The sequence below is a fragment of the Pipistrellus hanaki genome (assembly GCF_964339955.1).
Source record: "Pipistrellus hanaki genome assembly, chromosome: 19".
Lineage (NCBI taxonomy): Eukaryota > Metazoa > Chordata > Mammalia > Chiroptera > Vespertilionidae > Pipistrellus > Pipistrellus hanaki.
Genome location: NC_140521.1, coordinates 8366864 through 8385153, shown reverse-complemented (window position 1 = coordinate 8385153; position 18290 = coordinate 8366864). Strand labels below are relative to the sequence as shown.

Sequence of the window (18290 nt, the reverse complement as noted above, 5' to 3'; positions counted from 1 at the left end):
TTACAATAGGAATGAGAGCTTGTTTCATTTTGTTTGTCCTCGCCTGAGGATATTTTTCCACGGATTTTTAAAAAAACAGATTTTTATTGATTTCAGAGAGGAAGGGAGAAAGAGATAGAAGCATCAATGACGAGAGAGAATCATGGATCGGCTGCCTCCTACATGCCCCCACCGGGGATCGAGTCCACAACCAGGGCGTGTGCCCTGACTGGGAATCGAACCCGGGACCCCTCAGTCCACAGGCCGAGGCTCTGTCCACTGAACCACACCGGCTAGAGCTTTCCACTGATTTTTAGAGAGAGTGGAAGGGAAGGGGAGAGACAGAGAAACATTGATGTGAGAGAGACACACTGACTGGTTGTCTGCCGCCCACTCCCTGAATCGGGCCAGAGATCGAGTCTGCAACCGAAGTACATGCCCTTGAGTGGAATCGAACCTGGGACCCTTCAGTCTGAGGGTCGGTGCTCTAACCACTGAACCAAACGGCAACTTGTTGTTTTTTTAAGTTTTGTCCTTAGAACGCTTAAGGCTCCCGCTGTGGCACCCACACACAGACCTGACTCTCCGCTCTGCTCTCCTCTCACCTCCAACCAGAAGTCAGCTGCCCCCTCCCAGTCTTCTCTCTCCCTCTCGCTCACTTTCATTCATTGCTTCCACCTGCTCTGGGCACTGAGCCCTCAGCTTTCCTGGCCTCTCCACAGCTTGCTGCACATGGATTTAGTGAGATCAGAGCGTCCCCAGTTTCGTTTCTTCACACCTCTTTCCTCCGGTCCAGCTGACCTGGATTATTCCTTCTGAAATATTTCCGAATATTTCACTGGACTCTTCTGGGAAAACTGTTCCCTACTGACAAAGATGCACTCTTAAGGCATCCCTCAGACTAGCCTCCGTCTCTCTTCCAGTCTTACCTTCCACGTAAGTTTTACACCCCTGCCCCCCTCGCCCAATCCTGCCCTGTCCATACTGATGCACCCCTGCTTCGCTGGTTTGGTGAAAAGAAAAACGCCACTTCTCTCAGGGGACATGCAATTCTAAGACCTTCCATTTCTCTGGCAGCCCCAGCGGCATAATTCCCAAGATACCTTAATCTGCTGGTGTCTTTTTTCTGAGTGGGGCAGGAGCATGAGACAGGCTAATGCAAAAGCTGGCAGCTCCAGCTGGACGTACTGCCTGGCGACTCCGATCATGTCGAGATCGTCCGAAACGGGACACCTTTGGGAGAGCACACGGTTAGTCACAAGAGGACGCTGTCCGAACCCCTCGCGTCTAGGGTCCCACACTTGTCGCTTGCGCAAGCTTTCCGTAATCTTAGCCACTGAAGTGCTGGTGCATAACGCCTGCATAGCAGTGAGCAACCCAAGTCTGCTGTGGCGTTCTTCCCGCGGTGAAAGGATCCACCCCGGGAATGCGGGCCGCTGGCTGCTGCTATGATTGTGTCTGAAAGCCCCCACGTAAAGACAGAGTTTCTGTGAGACAACACTGTGGCCGTCGGGGCGGTCACCAACAGTCCTCTGTCCTCACAGCACACGTGGGGACCAATGGAATATCCGTTTACCGGTGGTGCCACACGCGGAAAGCCGCCATTATAAAACTAAGAGATATTTAATTTAAAAACAAGTGGTATGTTTACCTTCCCAAGAAAAAAGACACTACCCACACCAGATACCTACTAAGAAGGAATTTTACCAGTGGTCATGGAAGATAGGGGGGATGGGGGCATACGTGGGGAAGGGTTCGGGATGGGAATGGGGGATGAGGACAATTATGTGATACAGAAATTTAAAATAAAATAAAAAAAGGAATTTTACAAGCAAAAAATTGTGGGTTTTTTTGGTAGGAAAACAAATATTTCACTTACTCGAGGATAGCAATGAGACTCTCACAACAGTCTGATAACTGGCTGGGGCTTAAAGGACAAGAGGCTGAAAATGAAGCAAACAAAAAGAATGTGTACACATGCACAGCCACAGAACGCTACCCTCGCGGCCCAGGGGCGGGGACATACCTGAGAGCAGCGGGACCTGGACCACGCGCTGCCAGGCCTTGCTGAAGTAGGGCACCTGCGGGGACACGGCGGTCAGAACGCACGCCCGGGTCAGCAGAAGCGACCTCACGGGCACCGCACGCACGCCCGGGGCCGACGTGCTGGATGCTCCACCCAAGCCCTCCGCTGAGACTGTGTTTGAGGTTATTAGGCTGTAGGATAACTTTTCAGCAGCCCTGGCTGGGTAGCTCGGTTACCAAATGGACACTTCTCTCTCAATAAAAAAACAAACACCCAAACCCCACTTAATTGTATACATTAAAAGGGTGAGTTTTACATGTGAGTTATACATTGTTCTGATTGTGAATCCTCACTCGAAGATATTTTTCCATTGCTCTTTAGAGAGAGCAGGGAGGGAGGCGGAGAGACAGCGATGAGAGAGACACATGGATTGGGTGCCTCCCGCATGTGCCCTGACCAGGGCCAGGGATCAAGCCTGCAACCGAGGTACGTGCCCTTGACTGGAATCGAACCCCGCACCCTTCAGCCCGTGAATTGAGGCTCTATCCACTAAGCCAAACTGGCTAGGGTGTGTGTGTGTGTGTGTGTGTGTGTGTGTGTGTATACGTCTTAATTAAAAAAAAAATGAGACCTATGTGTGTTGATATGTAACAATCTGGACAACACCAATACATTATATATTTCTATGTAATAATGATGATGCGGGTGCACAACTTAGGAAATTTAAAAGCAGATGATGCTGTCTCTGAGTTTAAAAATCTTCCAAGACTGTGAGGGGCGGTCAAACATGCAATTAAGGTAAACTGAGCTCTGCCAAGCATCACGGATGAGCCAGCGCTCGGAGGGGTGAGGCACGGAGCCTGGGGAACCGGGGACAGTGAGGCCCGGGAGGAGGTGGCACCGGGGCTGAGTGTTCTGAATATGAGCACCGCTGTCAGGAACGTCACCCCACCGCAGGTCAGATCTGTTCTTTACTAAGAGACAATCACCAACTCAGATTGTCCCGCAGTCACAAGGCCAGAGCGTGTAGAGATTAAATGCTATAAAAACTACTTAAAAGAAAAAATTACATACCTGCCACAAAGGATGGATGCTAGAAATGGCTGTTAAAACTTTCCTCAGATATGGAATCTGTGGGAAAGTAAACAAACACTGAAATGTTTGGAAGATCGCCAAAACAGAAAACCTCCACATGACAGCCGGATCCTTTCACAGGGAGTATCAGATTTGTCTTCTGTGAGAACCCCCGGAGCGGCCGGCTTACACGTCCCCAAACACCAGCCGAGGCCAGGGAGCCCCCCCCCCTCTGTTTGCTGGGATCGGATTCGTTTCCTGCCCTTCCTCCGGCCTCACGCGAAGCCCGGAGCCGGGAGGGCGGCGCTGGCAGTGTCCACCTGCTCAGTGCCGAGCATCGCCGGCCGCGGGGCCAGAGCGGGACACGGCGCTGCGGGGCAGGGTACCACGTCTTACCATGTTGAAGCCGAGAAGCTTTTGCAAGAGTCCGTTCCACAGCGGCAGGTCATAGATTCTGTATTCTAAACAGAGCTCGGTCACCAGCCTCACGGCCTGGAGGAGGAAGGAAAACCGTCCTGCAATTCGGCACCAGACAGGCAAACCGCCCCCGCAGAGGGCACCCAGCCCAGCCGGCTCCCCCGGCCTCGGAGGCTAACGCCCCACCAACAAGCTCTGCCTCCTCCTGCCCGGGGACAGCTCTCCTCTCGCCCAGACGAGGAGAGGCAGGCCTCGGGAGGGATTATTTCTTCCTGACAGGGATGGCCTGGGCCTGCAGGAAGAGAGGAGGGGACTCCCAGGTGGCCCCGTCCCCCGCCAGGACAGGACGGAAGAAAGCTCTCCCGCAGCAGACTCGCCCGGGAAGTTTCTCTGGGTTTTGTCTCTCGGGAAGCCGAGGTGGCGGGCGACGCGAGGTACATACCATGGGTTCGTGGCTGTGGTTTTTCCATAGGCCCTTAATCATGCCTTCCTTAGGGCTGTTGCAGAACAATTCGTAGGTGATGGGGATATTCAGCATCTCGAAAGACGCCAGGAAAGTTATGCATTTCAAGTAAGATCTGGAAGACAGAGGCGTTCACGGTAAACACTCTCCTGGGCCACGTTTACACTGAAAATAAAAGCCACCATCTGGATAAAGTAGGCCTGTTTGTTTTTTAATGCCTATTTTTGGTTTCTGAGAAGATTCACTGAATCTCTTATTAGGAAGAAATCGATTGGAGCAAGAGGAAGGAAACACGCAGCGTCTAAAGGTCTCGCAGGAGCCGGAACCGGTGTGGCTCAGTGGATAGAGCGTCGGTCTGCGGACCGAGGGGTCCCGGGTTCGATTCCAGTCAAGGGCATGTGCCTTGGTTGCGGGCACACCCCCAGTGCGGGGTGTGCAGGAGGCAGCTGGTCGATGTCTCTCTCTCTCTCATCAATGTTTCTGGCTCTCTATCCCTCTCCCTTCCTCTTTGTAAAAAAAAATCAATAAAATCTATTTTTAAAAATAAATAAATAAAAATAAATAAATAAAGGTCTCGCAGGAGCGAGGGGAAGGAGAGCTTCTCACAGGCCTGTTTCCCCGCTGCCAACACGTCAAGGTCATCCAAGGCCCGTTTCCGGGCCTCGTTGATGCCCTCGTCCGAACTTTGTGTTCTCACCTGTTTCCTGACGCTGTTTTTAAAAGGCTACTTACTTGACTTCTTCGATGGGCTTTTTGAAGAGAGATTCTATGGTTTCCTTGTCAGCCAAGTGCAGGAGACACTGCAGGGCCCGCGCTCGGTGGGCGAAGGTTAACTGGGGCATGTCTAACGTCTGTAAAAGCAACACGGTTTGGGGAGCTGCACGTTTGCGTGCTGTGCTTGAGTCAAAACTCAGGTAATAGAAGCAACATCATTTAAAAAAAAAAAAAATGAAAGTCCATCTCTGCTCTGAGGGAGTCGGTAGTTGGCAAAGGGTGGTCCATGGAACCCCGAGGAGTGTTCCTCAAACTCATGCAAGAGGGGGACCTTCAAGACTGTTCTCCTGATAAACCTGCTGGCTCGAGCCAAGGAAGGGCCACCCCCGGGGCAGCGCTGCTGTGTTCACCCTTCCCGGCCCCGCCCTGGCAGCACTGAAAATGAGTGACGACCGCCACTCAAGAAGGCTCTCGATGCAGCAATCAACATTAATTGTGTTAAACCTCAACTCTTGAATGGATGAATAAGAGAGCAATGTTTGAATATTAATGAACTAAAACATATTCATGAATGTTCCGTCTCACAAAATGGGAAGTGTGCAGAGGCGTGGTGGGGAAGAGAGCTTGTACCTGGAGCTGACCGAGTCCCTTTTCCTGGAAAGCCATTTTTTTTTTTTAAATATATTTTATTAATTTTACACAGAGAGGAATTGAGAGGAACTGAGAGTTAGAAACGTCGATGAGAGAGAAACATCGACCAGCTGCCTCTTGCACACCCCCCACTGGGGATGTGCCCGCAACCAAGGTACATGCCCTTGACCAGAATCGAACCCGGGACCTTTCAGTCCGCAAGCCGACGCTCTATCCACTGAGCCAAACCGGTCCCAGCTGGAAAGCCATTTTTACCTGAAATAATAACTGGGGCGGAAAGGGGTATTTCCTTGCCCTAACTGGTTTGGCTCAGTGGATAGAATCCCAGATTCGATTCCAGTCAAGGGCATGTTCCTTGGTTGGAGGCACATCCCCAGCAGGAGGTGTGCAGGAGGCAGCTGATCGTTGTTTCTTTCTCATCATTGTTTCTGCCTCTCTATCCCTCTCCCTTCCTCTCTAAAAAAAATCAGTAAGATATTATTTTTAAAAAGGGGTTATTTCCCCCTTGCTGTCCAGGACACACCCTTAGCTTCTCACACTTTCCCCCTCTCCTTCCAGCTACACCTTTGTCTCCCTGGGTTCCAGTGGCCTCCACACATTTCTACAGGCACAAGCCTGGCAGCAGAGAGGCCGTGCTGCCTTTGGGGGAAGCGAGAGGGACAGTTGGTCCAGCTCAGAGTCAGGGCGTGGCTGGAGGGGACGCCGGGTTGCGCAGGGCCCCTCGGCCAGGGCGGAGTTTTCGCTGGCTGGGCCCTTGCTGTCAGGAATGCTGACCAACCAGGGAGTTAGCAACCGTGAGGGTAGATAAGCTGTGGGAACTGGCACACCGTTCGGTTTGCTAAGCAGTCTGTTACAGAAGCCAGCACTAAATGGAGTGTGGCAGATATTACAAAGTAAGGCATACTTTGAATAAGTACACAAGTGAGCATTATCTTAATCATCTGTTAATGATATTGAGAGTGGCAAATATACAGAGAAAAATACTAAGCTGAGTTTTGACTAAGTTCCTAGGACTTACAGTTGTAGCTGATGTTGCAAGTATAAACAGCATTCTTGAACTATAGTCAATCGGACGAGACTGGAGGAGATACAGGACTCTGGAAAAAGTTTTTAGAAGTTATATTTGGATACACAGAGAAAGTCATTAGGCATCCCAAACAGAGCTCTGAAGGGTTTTGGGTCAAGGACATTTTTGCTTTCCCTTTTACCTAGATGGTAACGCAATAAACAGTTTTCTCATCTATAAAATGGCTAGTTGATCTCTGGTTATTGAAATTCTATTTAAGAAATCTACACGAACCGTAGCTGCAAAACACACTGACTACTATGCACGGACGATTCTGTCTTCATTCACAGGGATGGGATCAGAGGGACTGGGCGTACTGGGCGGGGGTGGAGCTTTCCGTGGGAAAAGGCCGGAAGTTATGAAATTGGCACGAAGGAAAAAAAAATCCCTTTGGCGATTCCTTTCTTGGGATTCTCTCACTCTCTTGAGTTGTTTCCCCAACTTCCCTGCGGCTAATTTAGTCAGACAACCCAGGCCCTTCCTCGAGCTTAGCCAAAGGTGCCTCTGGCCCCAACACCACGCAAGCACGCGGTGAAGTCCAGAGGAAAGGGGGCCGTGGGCGGGGGGAGGCCAGCTCTGTCCAAACCAGGAGATTCTTTCCTTGGGTTTGTCCTTCCACGTCCCCGCTCAGATCTCCAGGGCTGATACACGGCTTCCGGGCTGACCTGACCTACTTCTGGCCTGGACCAGGACCGGCAGAGAGCTGGCGTGGGTGTCACCGCGCCCTCTCCCTCGCCTGGGCCAGGCATCACTGATGGATTACCACATTCTTTCTGATCCCGGCCCAGATAGCCTTCTCCGGAGAGCAAGTCGTGACCAATCAGACTGAGCACGCTGGACGACACCGATGGACGACACCTTTTCTGGTCTCCGTCTCAGGTTGGAAGGGGAAGAAATCCTGGTGGCCCACGTCTGAGCCAACCCAGCTCAGCAGAGGGACAAGACATAAAGGGGCCTTGGGCCACGGCCTCAGCTAATGGGAAGTTTTCCTTTGCCTGAGGTGCAGTCTCTGCCAAAGGTGTGCTAAGAGGCCTCGGATTAGTAGGAACTCGTTGAAGGCTCAGGAATTCTGAATCTTGGCTGCTGCTTATTTATGGTGCTGGAGATACTTAGACCTGCTCACAGCCGTCTATCAAAGAATCGATTCTTCTCAGACACTGACCCAAGCTCTATCAGGAAAGGACTTTCAAAACTGACCCCTGACAGATTTACTAGTAAGACTCCGATTGGGCAACAGGATTTAGATAAATATAAGCAAAGAAAGAATACCTTCGTAGTGCTTCATCTTCTTGAAGTTCAAATATTTCTGATGGGTTCTTTGAGAAAGTGAAAAAGAAGAGAAAAAAAAAGTCAAAACTTAATAAAGTTTATTGAGCTAGATAGAATTATGAAAAATCTATTAGATGAAAAACTCAATATAAAAATTATGTCTAGCCTTGGCCGGTTTGGCTCAGTGGATAGAGCGTCGGCCTGTGGACTGAAAGGTCCCAGGTTCGATTCCGGTCAAGGGCATGTACACTGGTTGCGGGCACATCCCCAGTAGGGCATGTGCAGGAGGCAACTGATCAATGATTCTCTCTCATCGATGTTTCTAACTCTCTGTCCCTCTCTCTTCCTCTTCCGCTCTGTAAAAAATCAATAAAATATATTTAAAAATAAAAACTTAAAAAAAAAAAAATCCGACATGGGCAAACCCACAATGAGACTTTTTACAAACCAAACTGGCCTGCACCCTTCCAAAACAGTGTCCATCAGAGTTAATACAGGTTCAAGTGAGAAGTCATGGACACAGACAACAGTGCGATAAAGACCTGGGGAAGGGATTGATGCTCAACTGAGCCAAACCAGCTAGGGCTAAGGTATCTAAATTAACCTCACCTATTAGGGCAAACAGAAACCTGGACCTCCAAATGTCAGACCCTGAGAAGGACATAATATCGTTTAGGTAGTACTCTGGCAAAAACGCATAATCAAATCTTATAATGAGAAAACATGATGCAAATCCAAATTGAGGGGCAGCTTAGAAATTAAGTGGATTCTACTCTTCAAAAATGTCAGTGTCACTAACGACAAGGAAAAGTCATGGAACTGTTCTAGATTAAAAGAGGTTACAAATGTAACAAATAAATGTTGCACATAACCATGAACTTGATCCTGGTCCCGGGGAGGGGTGGAAGGGGAGAATTGCTACAAAGAACATTATTGGGACAATTGGTTAAATTGTAACATTGACTATAGATTCAAGTCTGTTTGTATTTTATCAATATTATGTCAATATTAAGTTATCTGATTTTGATAATTATACTGTGGTTAAGTAAGAGAAAAGCCTTGTTCTTAGGAAATATGCTGGTAACTATTAAAGGGTAGAGAGGCATGACGTATGCAATTTACTCTCAAACGGTTCAGAAAAATATTATGAATATATATTATAGGGAGAGTAATGAAGCAAATATGGCAGAATGTTGAACTCGGGTGGAACTGGGTGAAGGATAGACAGGAATTGTGTTATACTACTGCAACTTTCCTGTGTGATTGAAATGACTTCAGAATCAAGTAAATCCCATGAATCTGAGTGTAAGAACAGGCCATTTCTTTTATACCTATATCCACCTGGAATCACCAACTGTAAGACAAAATAGTTACCAAACAATATTTAAGCTAAAAGAAAAAGTGACCCAGCCAGTGTGGTCTAGTGGTTGAGCATCCACCTATGAACCAGGATGCAGCTGATCAATGATTCTCATCAATGATTTTTTTATTTTATTGATTTTCTTACAGAGAGGAAGGGAGAGAGATAGAGAGCTAGAAATATCGATGAGAGAGAAACATCAACCAGCTGCCTCTTGCACACCCCCTACCGGGGATATGCCTGCAACCAATGTACATGCCCTTGACCGGAATCGAACCTGGGACCTTTCAGTCCGCAGACCAAAGCTCTACCGCTGAGCCAAACCAGTTTAGGCAATGATTTTTTTTTTTTTTTTTAAATCTCTCTCCCTTCCTCTCGGAAATCATTAAAAATACACACATTTTTTTTAAAAAAGTAAACAATGTCAAAACTCATCAGATAATAGGAGGTACTGAAGTGAACAAAAGTTTCCTCTTTTGAGATTCCGTGCTCCCAATGAGGAGGTTCTCCCAGGGCGAGACAACAGACGGGAAAGATGCTCCAGGACAAACTCACTTCGCCAGGCTTTGTGGTTTGGCACAGCCACTTTTTCAGCAGCATGTCCCACACTTTTTCTAAGTTGATTTCATTGACTTCGGCTATTTCTTTAGCTGCGGCGTGAATATCTGAAACATTCAAGGTGAAGAATTAAAAAAAAGGAAAAGCCCACATTCTCAAGGCAAGAGAACTGAGAATCAAAACGATAGCTCGGAGCTGTCCTCACCGGGATAGTCTTTGCCGGACGCGTTCTGAATTCTGAGGTTGATGCTGGGATGCTCGTACAGACTGACGATGAGATGCGCGGGCTTTCCGATCACTCTCAGGTGCTCTGCCGTGTTCAGCTTGTGGGCTATGAGCACGGCCTCCGTGCCTGACCGCCGGTGCTGGATGTGGAGCTTCTTCAACAAAGCCTCGGCCTTTTCCCGCGTTTCGTCCTTTAAAAAAAATGCCCACGCGCAGAGAAACGCTTAATTTCTAAACCTCAAGGGAGACACCGAATACCCTTTCTTTATCCATCATGGGAGGGAGGGCCCTGCCCGAGTCACGTCCTTAAGGCAGCATTTTTCAACCGCTGTTCCGCGGCAGAGATGTTGCCTGGTGTGCCGTAGATGCAGACAAGAATTTTATAATTTTTCACTATTTTGTTTACTTAATATTTCATAATAAAGTAATTATAAAATACTTTCTTTGTGTTTATTTGATTCCTATTCAAGAGAATTACTTTATATATAGTCAATATAGGCACAGAGTTAAATTTTTTAACATTTTCTAATGGTGGTGTGCCTCGTGATTTTTTTCATGAAACAAGTGTGCCTTTGCCCAAAAAAGGTTGAAAAACACTGCCTTAAGGATCCAATACAAGGGCCTCATTTCCTTTTTCCATTTTAGGCATCCAGCCCTGGAAAGCCCTGGAAAAAGTGCACCAGGGCGGGATGAGGAGGGACGCTAGGGGAGCACAACTTAGATAAAAAAGAAAGAGGAGCCTTCGCTTTTAGAGCGCAGACACACCTGCGGTGGGATATTCTGGAGCCATCTCTCCGTTAAATACAGGCAGAATTTCAGAGAGGACACCTTGAAGGAACCTGGAAAGATAAAGACGAGAGCAGGTCCAAATCTTTTCAAAACAATGTATTTTAGTCAAATTAGCAAGTTTTGTGGGGTTTTTTTTTAGTTATAAAAATGCATGTTCATGCCAAAACCGGTTTGGCTCAGTGGATAGAGTACATCCGTCTGTGGGACTGAAAGGTCCCAGGTTCGATTCCGGTCAAGGGCATGTACCTTGGTTGTGGGCACATCCCCAGTAGGGAGTGTGTAAGAGGCAGCTGATTGATAATTGTCTCTCATAGATGTTTCTAACTCTCTATTCCTCTCTTCCTCTCTGTAAAAAATCAATAAAATATATATATTTTAAAATGCATGCTCATAGTAAAGAACAACCTAAACGGGACAGAAAAACACAAACTAGGAAGTAAACCCAGAGGCCCCTTCCTTAGCTTCTATTTATTTCTGAGTCGTATATTCCTCCAAAGTTTTCCGTGTGTGCACACACACGTGTTAAGCCAAATGGTACCACTTGCTGATCTCACTTAATATACATCTTGGCCCTTTGGGACAACATGGATGGAGAGCACTATGCTAAGTGAAATAAGCCAGCCAGAGAAAGACAAGTGCCACATGATCTCACTCATTTCTGGAATCTAATGAACAAAAGAAACTAACATGCAAAATAAGAGACAGACTCACTGATAAGAGAACAGGCTGACAACTGCTGGGAAAGGAGTGGGGTGTGGGGTTGGGGGATGGAGGGATTGAGTAAAAAAAGTTTAAAAAAAGAGGAGGAGCCGAAACCGGTTTGGCTCAGTGGATAGAGCGTCAGCCTGCGGGCTGAAAGGTTTGTGTACCTGCTTGATTAGGTGAGACTGGCTAAGGACTCGTTATTGGAAGTATGACTGGATATTAAGCATCAATTTATATACCCCCCGTCGAGGGGGAGCCCACATCCACACGCCCTGAGCAAGCAGCAAGGAGCCTTCCTTACTTGACTGGGGCCATTTTATTTTTTATTTATTTAAATATACTTTATTGGTTTTTTACAGTGAGGAAGGGAAAGGGGTAGAGTCAGAAAGATCGATGAGAAACATCGATTAGCTGCCTCCTGCACACCTCCCACTGGGGATGTGCCTGCAACCAAGGTACATGCCCTTGACCGGAATCGAACCTGGGACCCCTCGGTCCGCAGGCCAATGCTCTGTCCACTGAGCCAAACTGGTTAGGGCTTGCCTGGGGCCATTTTAACATTCAGCAGTAAAACAAGCAAAGAGAGAGGGCACATACTTTTCTGAACCATCACACTGCTTCTCTTCAAACTATGAATGTAGGTGTGTTGTTGTTGTTGTTGTTTTTTAACTAACATTTCCCAAAGCCACACAGCTGCCCATCCTTAGGGCAGTGACAGGAAGAACCCCTACCTTCCGGGATATCCTGGGCAAGGCTGAAGGCAATAGCCACGGCCCACTCCGGGTTGACTATCGACAGCAAGTAGGACTCGATGGTCTGAGCGATCTTAGTTATTTCCTTGTTAATCAGTGTTGAGGACTTCGCTTGCGGTGACTTCACTAGTTTTGGCTTCAGTTTTTTTTCAAAGACATGCTTGGCGACAGACACGTACAGAGTGTCCAAAGAAAACTTCAGAAAAGAAAAAAAAAGGAAAGCTGAAGCTGATGGGTGGAAGAAAGCAGCCTACAACCCTCCCCCCAGGACCCGATGAGCGAAAGGAGAAGGAGGCGTCCTGCAGAGCTGGCGCCCGGTACCTTCATTAACTTGGAAATGAGCAGCAGCGTGGGGAAGGACTCTTCACTGAGCTCCAGGGCTGGAAGGGAAGCAAGGGCGGTGTGATTTGCTTACGAAGAAAACGTTGGCTACTCAGTAAAAGTCGTAAGAAGTGAAAGAACGTACAGAGAATTTTCCAGAAGTTCTGAGCCGTGCCAAAGAATATCAGGTGGAAAGGCAGTCTGGTTTGGGCGGCTGATGGCAGCGATATCACATGCTCCAACATATACTGGTACTCGAGGTCCACCGGCGGGGAGATCCTTCTGTAGGACTTGAGATGCTTTAGGAGACTCAATGCCTGTGTCACAGAAACATTTTCCTTCGAGATTAAAATAACCCCAAGTGTCTTAAAATCATCTACCTCCTGACTGGCCGGTGTAGCTCAGTGGTTGAGTGTCAACCTATGTATGAACTAGGACAGTGGTCGGCAAACTCGTTAGTCAACAGAGCGGCGAGCCGCATGTGGCTTGCGAGCCGCAGTTTGCCGACCCCTGAATTAGGAGGTTCTGGTTTCATTGTGGGCCTGATCCCAGTGAGGGGCATGCAGGAGGCAGCTGATCAATGATTATCTCTCATCATTGATGTTTCTATCTCTCTCTCTCCCTTTTTCTTACTCTTTTAAGTTTAAAAAAAAAAAAATCACCTAACTCTATATCATCATAGATTTGTTTCTTTTTTTCTTTTTCTTTTTTTAATATATTTTATTGATTTTGTACAGAGAGGAAGGGAGAGAGATAGAGAGCCAGAAACATCGATGAGAGAGAGTCATCGATCAGCCGCCTCTTGTACACCTCCCACTGGGGATATGCCCGCAACCAAGGTACATGCCCCCGACTGGAATCGAACCCAGGACCCTTCAGTCCCCAAGCTGACGCTCTATCCATTGAGCCAAACCGGTTTCGGCTTAGATTTCTGTTTCTGAGATGGTATTGTTTTCATCCAGATGATGGAAATCTTTTATAGTTTTACCTTTAATGTTTTTCTTCTAAACCATAATCAATATGGTCATGAAAGACATTACACCATGTAAATCCAATGGGACCCTGCTGCTGGTGGGATTTTGGTAAAGGAGAGTGTGGCGGTTCCCTATGCTCTCTTCAGATAGTTTGAGAGCTCTCTCCAAAGCACTTGATTTCATTTTAAGTATAGAGGCAGTAGGTCTAACATTAATCCTCCATATCCTTTACTTCTCTTTGGTTTATATCTCATGTTTCTCAGGCTTATATAAATTACCTTTTGAATCAACTCGTTTTAATTTTTTAAAACCCAATTTAAAAGGAAGATATAAAAGCTAATATGACCAAAATTCAGAAAAAATACTAAGAAGTTACTGAAAGTACAGAAATAGAATGAGAGAATGGAGTCCTAGACCTACCTACTACCAGAGAAAAGCTGACTCAAACATGGGCACCACCTGCCTGGCATACCCTTCGCCATAGCAAATAGTTTTGCCTTAATATTTCCAAATCAGTCTGTTACTGACCTCGTTCTTAGATTTAAATCGCCTCGCTGCAGCAATAACTGAATTAAGGTAAGTGATAAAAATATGGGAAGCACAAAAAAACTGTTTACTTCAGTAACCCTTTTAAAGAAAAGGAGCTAGAATGAAACGTGGACTTCTCAGGAATCTCAAAGGACCGTCCAGAAAGACATGGGATAACTAATTTGTTCAGGATCGAAACAAAAATAAAAAGATAATTAAAAAATATATTTGTTATACCTGGTTAATATTAATGTTGGTTATTTTTTCATCGGCTTTTTCAATAACCTTCAGGACAACCTCCACCATTTCATAGTCATAGGGATCCAGCTATAGAAAAACAAAAATATATCAAAGCCTGAGAAGATGGTACCTGGCTGGTAGGTTTTATTCAGTTATGTTCATTTAGTACAGAGACTACAAATACAAAAATCTCAGTGCACAGCAATGGTAAATTAGATTATTCTTCAAAAAACAAACATTTTCTCACTTCTAAAATTAGTTGTTAGTATAAACATACATGCTTTAAAATGTCTCAAAATGCTTTTTTTTAAAAAGCTGGATAAAGCAATGTTGTTTTAATAAAGAAAGAGGTTCTCACAGTCCTAAACCCTAAAAAGATAAACATATTAAAATTTTATAATTTTGGAAGATTGTAAAATTAAAATTCTATTTCTCCCATGTATGATGGGAAAATCAGAATAGGAGGAAACTGACCTTTTCTTGGAAATGACATAACTAAGAGTGTGGCCTCTAAGCAAAATTCTCCAAGGTTTTCATTCCAGCTCTAATCATACACAGACATGAATAATTATCTGGGTGGCATCTATATGTTTATAAAAAGGAAGTATTCTCTTTGTTCTCTGTTTCTACTTACACATCATTAGGTGTTTTTTTTTCTTCATTTTTAAAATGCCAACCCAAAGCACATGAATAACACTGAACAAAGTGGGAAGATGATCTCTATGGTACTTAAAAATTTTGAGCAAGTTATATATAATTTTTGGCCGAAGTGCAGGCAAAATATAAAACTGAAGTATTTCTTATAATCTTATTTCTCCTTCCATCTAACTTCATCCCACCACCAAACTACCTCTTGACTTAAAAATTCCAACTCTCAGATCTCCTAACAAAAAATAACAAAAAGAATTAAACAAGAAGGCAAACATGTATGCGTGAAGATATTCATTGTAACAATTTATAGTAAAAAAAAGAAAATTTACAAATAATTTAAACATTCATCTATAAAGGCCTGATAAAACACAGAGTTCATCCATATTGAGGAATAACAAATCTGTATTTGTCAAAAATGAGATACATGGATATTTTCTGACTTGTAATAACAATATAGTAAGTGAAAAAAGAGGAACGGGATAATATATTTAGTGCAAGATAGCCACCAAGCTATTAACATCTTTATCTATGGGAGTGGGGTTAAAATTTTTCACTTTTTAGGTTTAAACCTTTCTCTCTAGTTTTTCAAAGAATATGTGCTATTTACTAAAATCTGGAGGGGGGGGAGGCTGTATCTACTTTTTTAAAAAAAAGAAAAACTGCTGCATTAAGCTATATTAAAAAATCTAAAATTACTCCAAAAGTAAAAGTTTATAAAATAACGCAGGGCTTACATTTCCAATTTATTCCCATATAGCTAATTAATAAAGTGGAGAGGGACATTTAGAATGACCGATGTGCCCATCCCACCACCCCTGCACCTCCCAGAGGACGCACGAAGGCGGTGGTTCGCGTCGCCCTGCCCACCTTATGGAGAATCCCGCTGAGACTGATGACCAGGTCTTTGGTGCTCGTCAGTAAGGGCACCATCTCCAGGGCTTTGGCCAGGAGCCGGGCGTGCTGCTGCGTGGCGGAGGCCGAGCTCGCGTCCCCCTGGCTGTGGCTGGCGTTCGTGTTGTGGAGCAGCGTCTCGATGAACAGCTGAAGGGCCGCATCGCAGTTCAGCTGGAAGGTGCTAAGAGAAGCATTCGGTCACACACCCATCCCCGCAAATGCATGCGCTTCCGCACAAATTTCTCGGAAAACTCAAGTCCCTGCTCCTAGCGCTGAAATAATCAGCTAATCTGTCACCGGAGTTAACTACTGCCTTAAAAATAAATAAATAAATAAATAGATAGATAGATAGATAGATAGATATCAAAGGTTATTCTTGCTCTTTCGCCATCTTGGAGCCTGTGGCGGCCTGTTGGCACCAGGACCCCTAAAACGACCAATACGTCTGGAAGGCTGTGGTCCAAGGTCATCTCTGTGGCTATCAGCAGGGTCTCTGGAACCAGAGAGAGCACACAGCTCTTCTTAAAATTGAAGATACTTACGCTCCAGATGAGACTTAAGCCTATCTAGCCAAGAGATATGTAAGTTGACGACAATATGCAATAAAAACTGTAAAAATGAAATGAGATGTGTGTGAAACTAATGATGTGCCAGGAAATAGGTCATTCTATTAGAAACATCTACGATATAAATTACCAATCATCTATTCCTACTCATCACAGTAAATTGTATCTGTAAAGTAACATTTAACATTTAATTTTTTTTATTCACTTATTAAACTATTTTTTAAAAATTCTCCCTAAACCCTCCTTTTCACTGATTTAATTGCTCAAAAAAATACTCCCAAACTTCCCTGACTGTGGGAGTCATCTGCAGCTCCTATTGAGGATCAGACTCCTGGGCCTTTGCCCAGACCTGCCGGAGAAACACCGGGGGGGGCCTCGGGAATCTGTATTTTTATTTTATTTATTTTTAAAATATATTCTATTGATTTTTTTAGAGAGAGGAAGGGAGAGGGATAGAGAGCCAGAAACATCGATGAGAGAGAGACATCCATCAGCTGCCTCCTGAACACCCCACACCGGGGATGTGCCCGCAGCCAATGTACATGCCCTTGACCGGAATCGAACCTGGGACCTTTCAGTCCGCAGACCGACGCTCTATCCACTGAGCCAAACCGGTTTCGGCGGGAATCTGTATTTTTAATCATGAGTCCTAGGCGATGCTTATCGTGAGGGGAGTTTGGGAAAACACTTAAGAAGGTGCTATCTTAAGAGAATTTAATCCTGGATTTATTCAGTTTGAGGATGAGCAAAAAGAAAACACCTTGCCTAGCCGATGTGGCTCAGTGGTTGAGTGTTAACCTATGAACCAGGAAGTCACGGTTTGATTCCCTGTAAGGGTACATGCCCAGGTTTTGGGCTAGATCCCCAGTAGGGGAGCATGCAGGAGACAGCTGATTAATGATTCTCTCCTATCACTGATGTGTCTATCCATCTCTCCCTCTCCTTTCCTCTGTGAAATCAATTGGGGCGGGGGAGGGGGGGGGGGAAGAAACATCAGAGATCTAGGGACCACAGTAATAATCAGTAATAATCATCCCTACTACGGTGTTCTCAAGGGAAGGATTGCCACAGTTTGTATGGCTAACAGCCCAAATACCATTCAAGTTTTAAGAGTTACCTGCAATATTCCAGAATGAGGTTTGTGTCCACATCTGTATTCTCCACAAGAGCTTTAATGAGGTCTTTCTTGGTGAGAAAATGTTGCCTGAAAACCGGCTGAAAAGAAATCTAGAAATAAAAAGAGCAAAACAAAAAACTCATTAATTGAAATGCATTAGAATAAGGGCACCATCGTGTTGTGCCTTTTTACTATCCTTTTTTTTTTTTTTTAATATATATTTTATTGATTCTTTACAGGGAGGAAGGAAGAGGGATAGATAGCTAGAAACATCGATGAGAGAGAAACATCGACCAGCTGCCTCCTGCACACCCTCCACCAGGGATGTGCCCAATGTACATGGCCTTGACCAGAATCGAACCCGGGACCCTTCAGTCTGCAGACCAACGCTCTATCCACTGAGCCAAACCGGCTTCAGCTATCCTTTTTATTTTTTTTATTTATTTTTTATTTTTATAGAAAAGCATTTTTCTGAGACTCCCCCAACTTGTTTTTTTTAGCACACTGCCCAACTTGACCACCATTCGGAGACTTCAAGTATATTTTGCGGTGGGTCCAAAATCCCTCTCAGTCACACTAACCCTCGCCTCTTCATCGCTAAGTTTGGTTGTTAATATACTACAATCTGTCTTATGACTGCATAGGAATTATACCCCAAAACACATACCATTTCTGTAGTGGTTACATTCTTGGTAGGTCAACTATTTGCAAATAAAATAAAACATTTTACATTTATAGTCCAGAAGACAGGATTTTGTTTGTGTTTGCAAAGTAAAAATAAGGACCACTTGCTTTTCCCTAGTTGGAGTTCTTAAAGCTTAGTGCACCTGTACATACATTTTAATATTATCTTAAACCAAGAAAGAGCAGCACAAAAGTATGAGGCTAATGGCTAGGCCTGAAATAGTATAAATGTCAATTAATGCTAGACCTATTCCTATAAATGAGAAA

The 18290-nt window shown here is 45.2% G+C and overlaps 1 protein-coding gene across 4 annotated transcripts in view; it reads right to left on the bottom strand.

Moving 5' to 3' along the window:
- KNTC1 (kinetochore associated 1) overlaps positions 1–18290 on the bottom strand; it is a 62588-nt gene that overhangs the window by 4500 nt on the left and 39798 nt on the right. For all 4 annotated transcript variants that reach the window (XM_084867765.1, XM_084867763.1, XM_084867766.1 and 1 more), the window contains exons 43-60: positions 17340–17449; positions 15630–15837; positions 14109–14198; positions 12515–12686; positions 12370–12428; positions 12028–12244; positions 10568–10641; positions 9783–9993; positions 9575–9684; positions 7660–7706; positions 6343–6421; positions 4692–4810; positions 3939–4074; positions 3476–3571; positions 3080–3136; positions 2006–2060; positions 1859–1922; positions 1083–1212 (exon numbers count right to left, since the gene is read on the bottom strand). In XM_084867765.1, the coding sequence (XP_084723891.1) occupies positions 1083–1212; positions 1859–1922; positions 2006–2060; positions 3080–3136; positions 3476–3571; positions 3939–4074; positions 4692–4810; positions 6343–6421; positions 7660–7706; positions 9575–9684; positions 9783–9993; positions 10568–10641; positions 12028–12244; positions 12370–12428; positions 12515–12686; positions 14109–14198; positions 15630–15837; positions 17340–17449 (2034 nt within the window). The remainder of the gene's footprint in view (positions 1–1082; positions 1213–1858; positions 1923–2005; positions 2061–3079; positions 3137–3475; positions 3572–3938; positions 4075–4691; positions 4811–6342; positions 6422–7659; positions 7707–9574; positions 9685–9782; positions 9994–10567; positions 10642–12027; positions 12245–12369; positions 12429–12514; positions 12687–14108; positions 14199–15629; positions 15838–17339; positions 17450–18290) is intronic.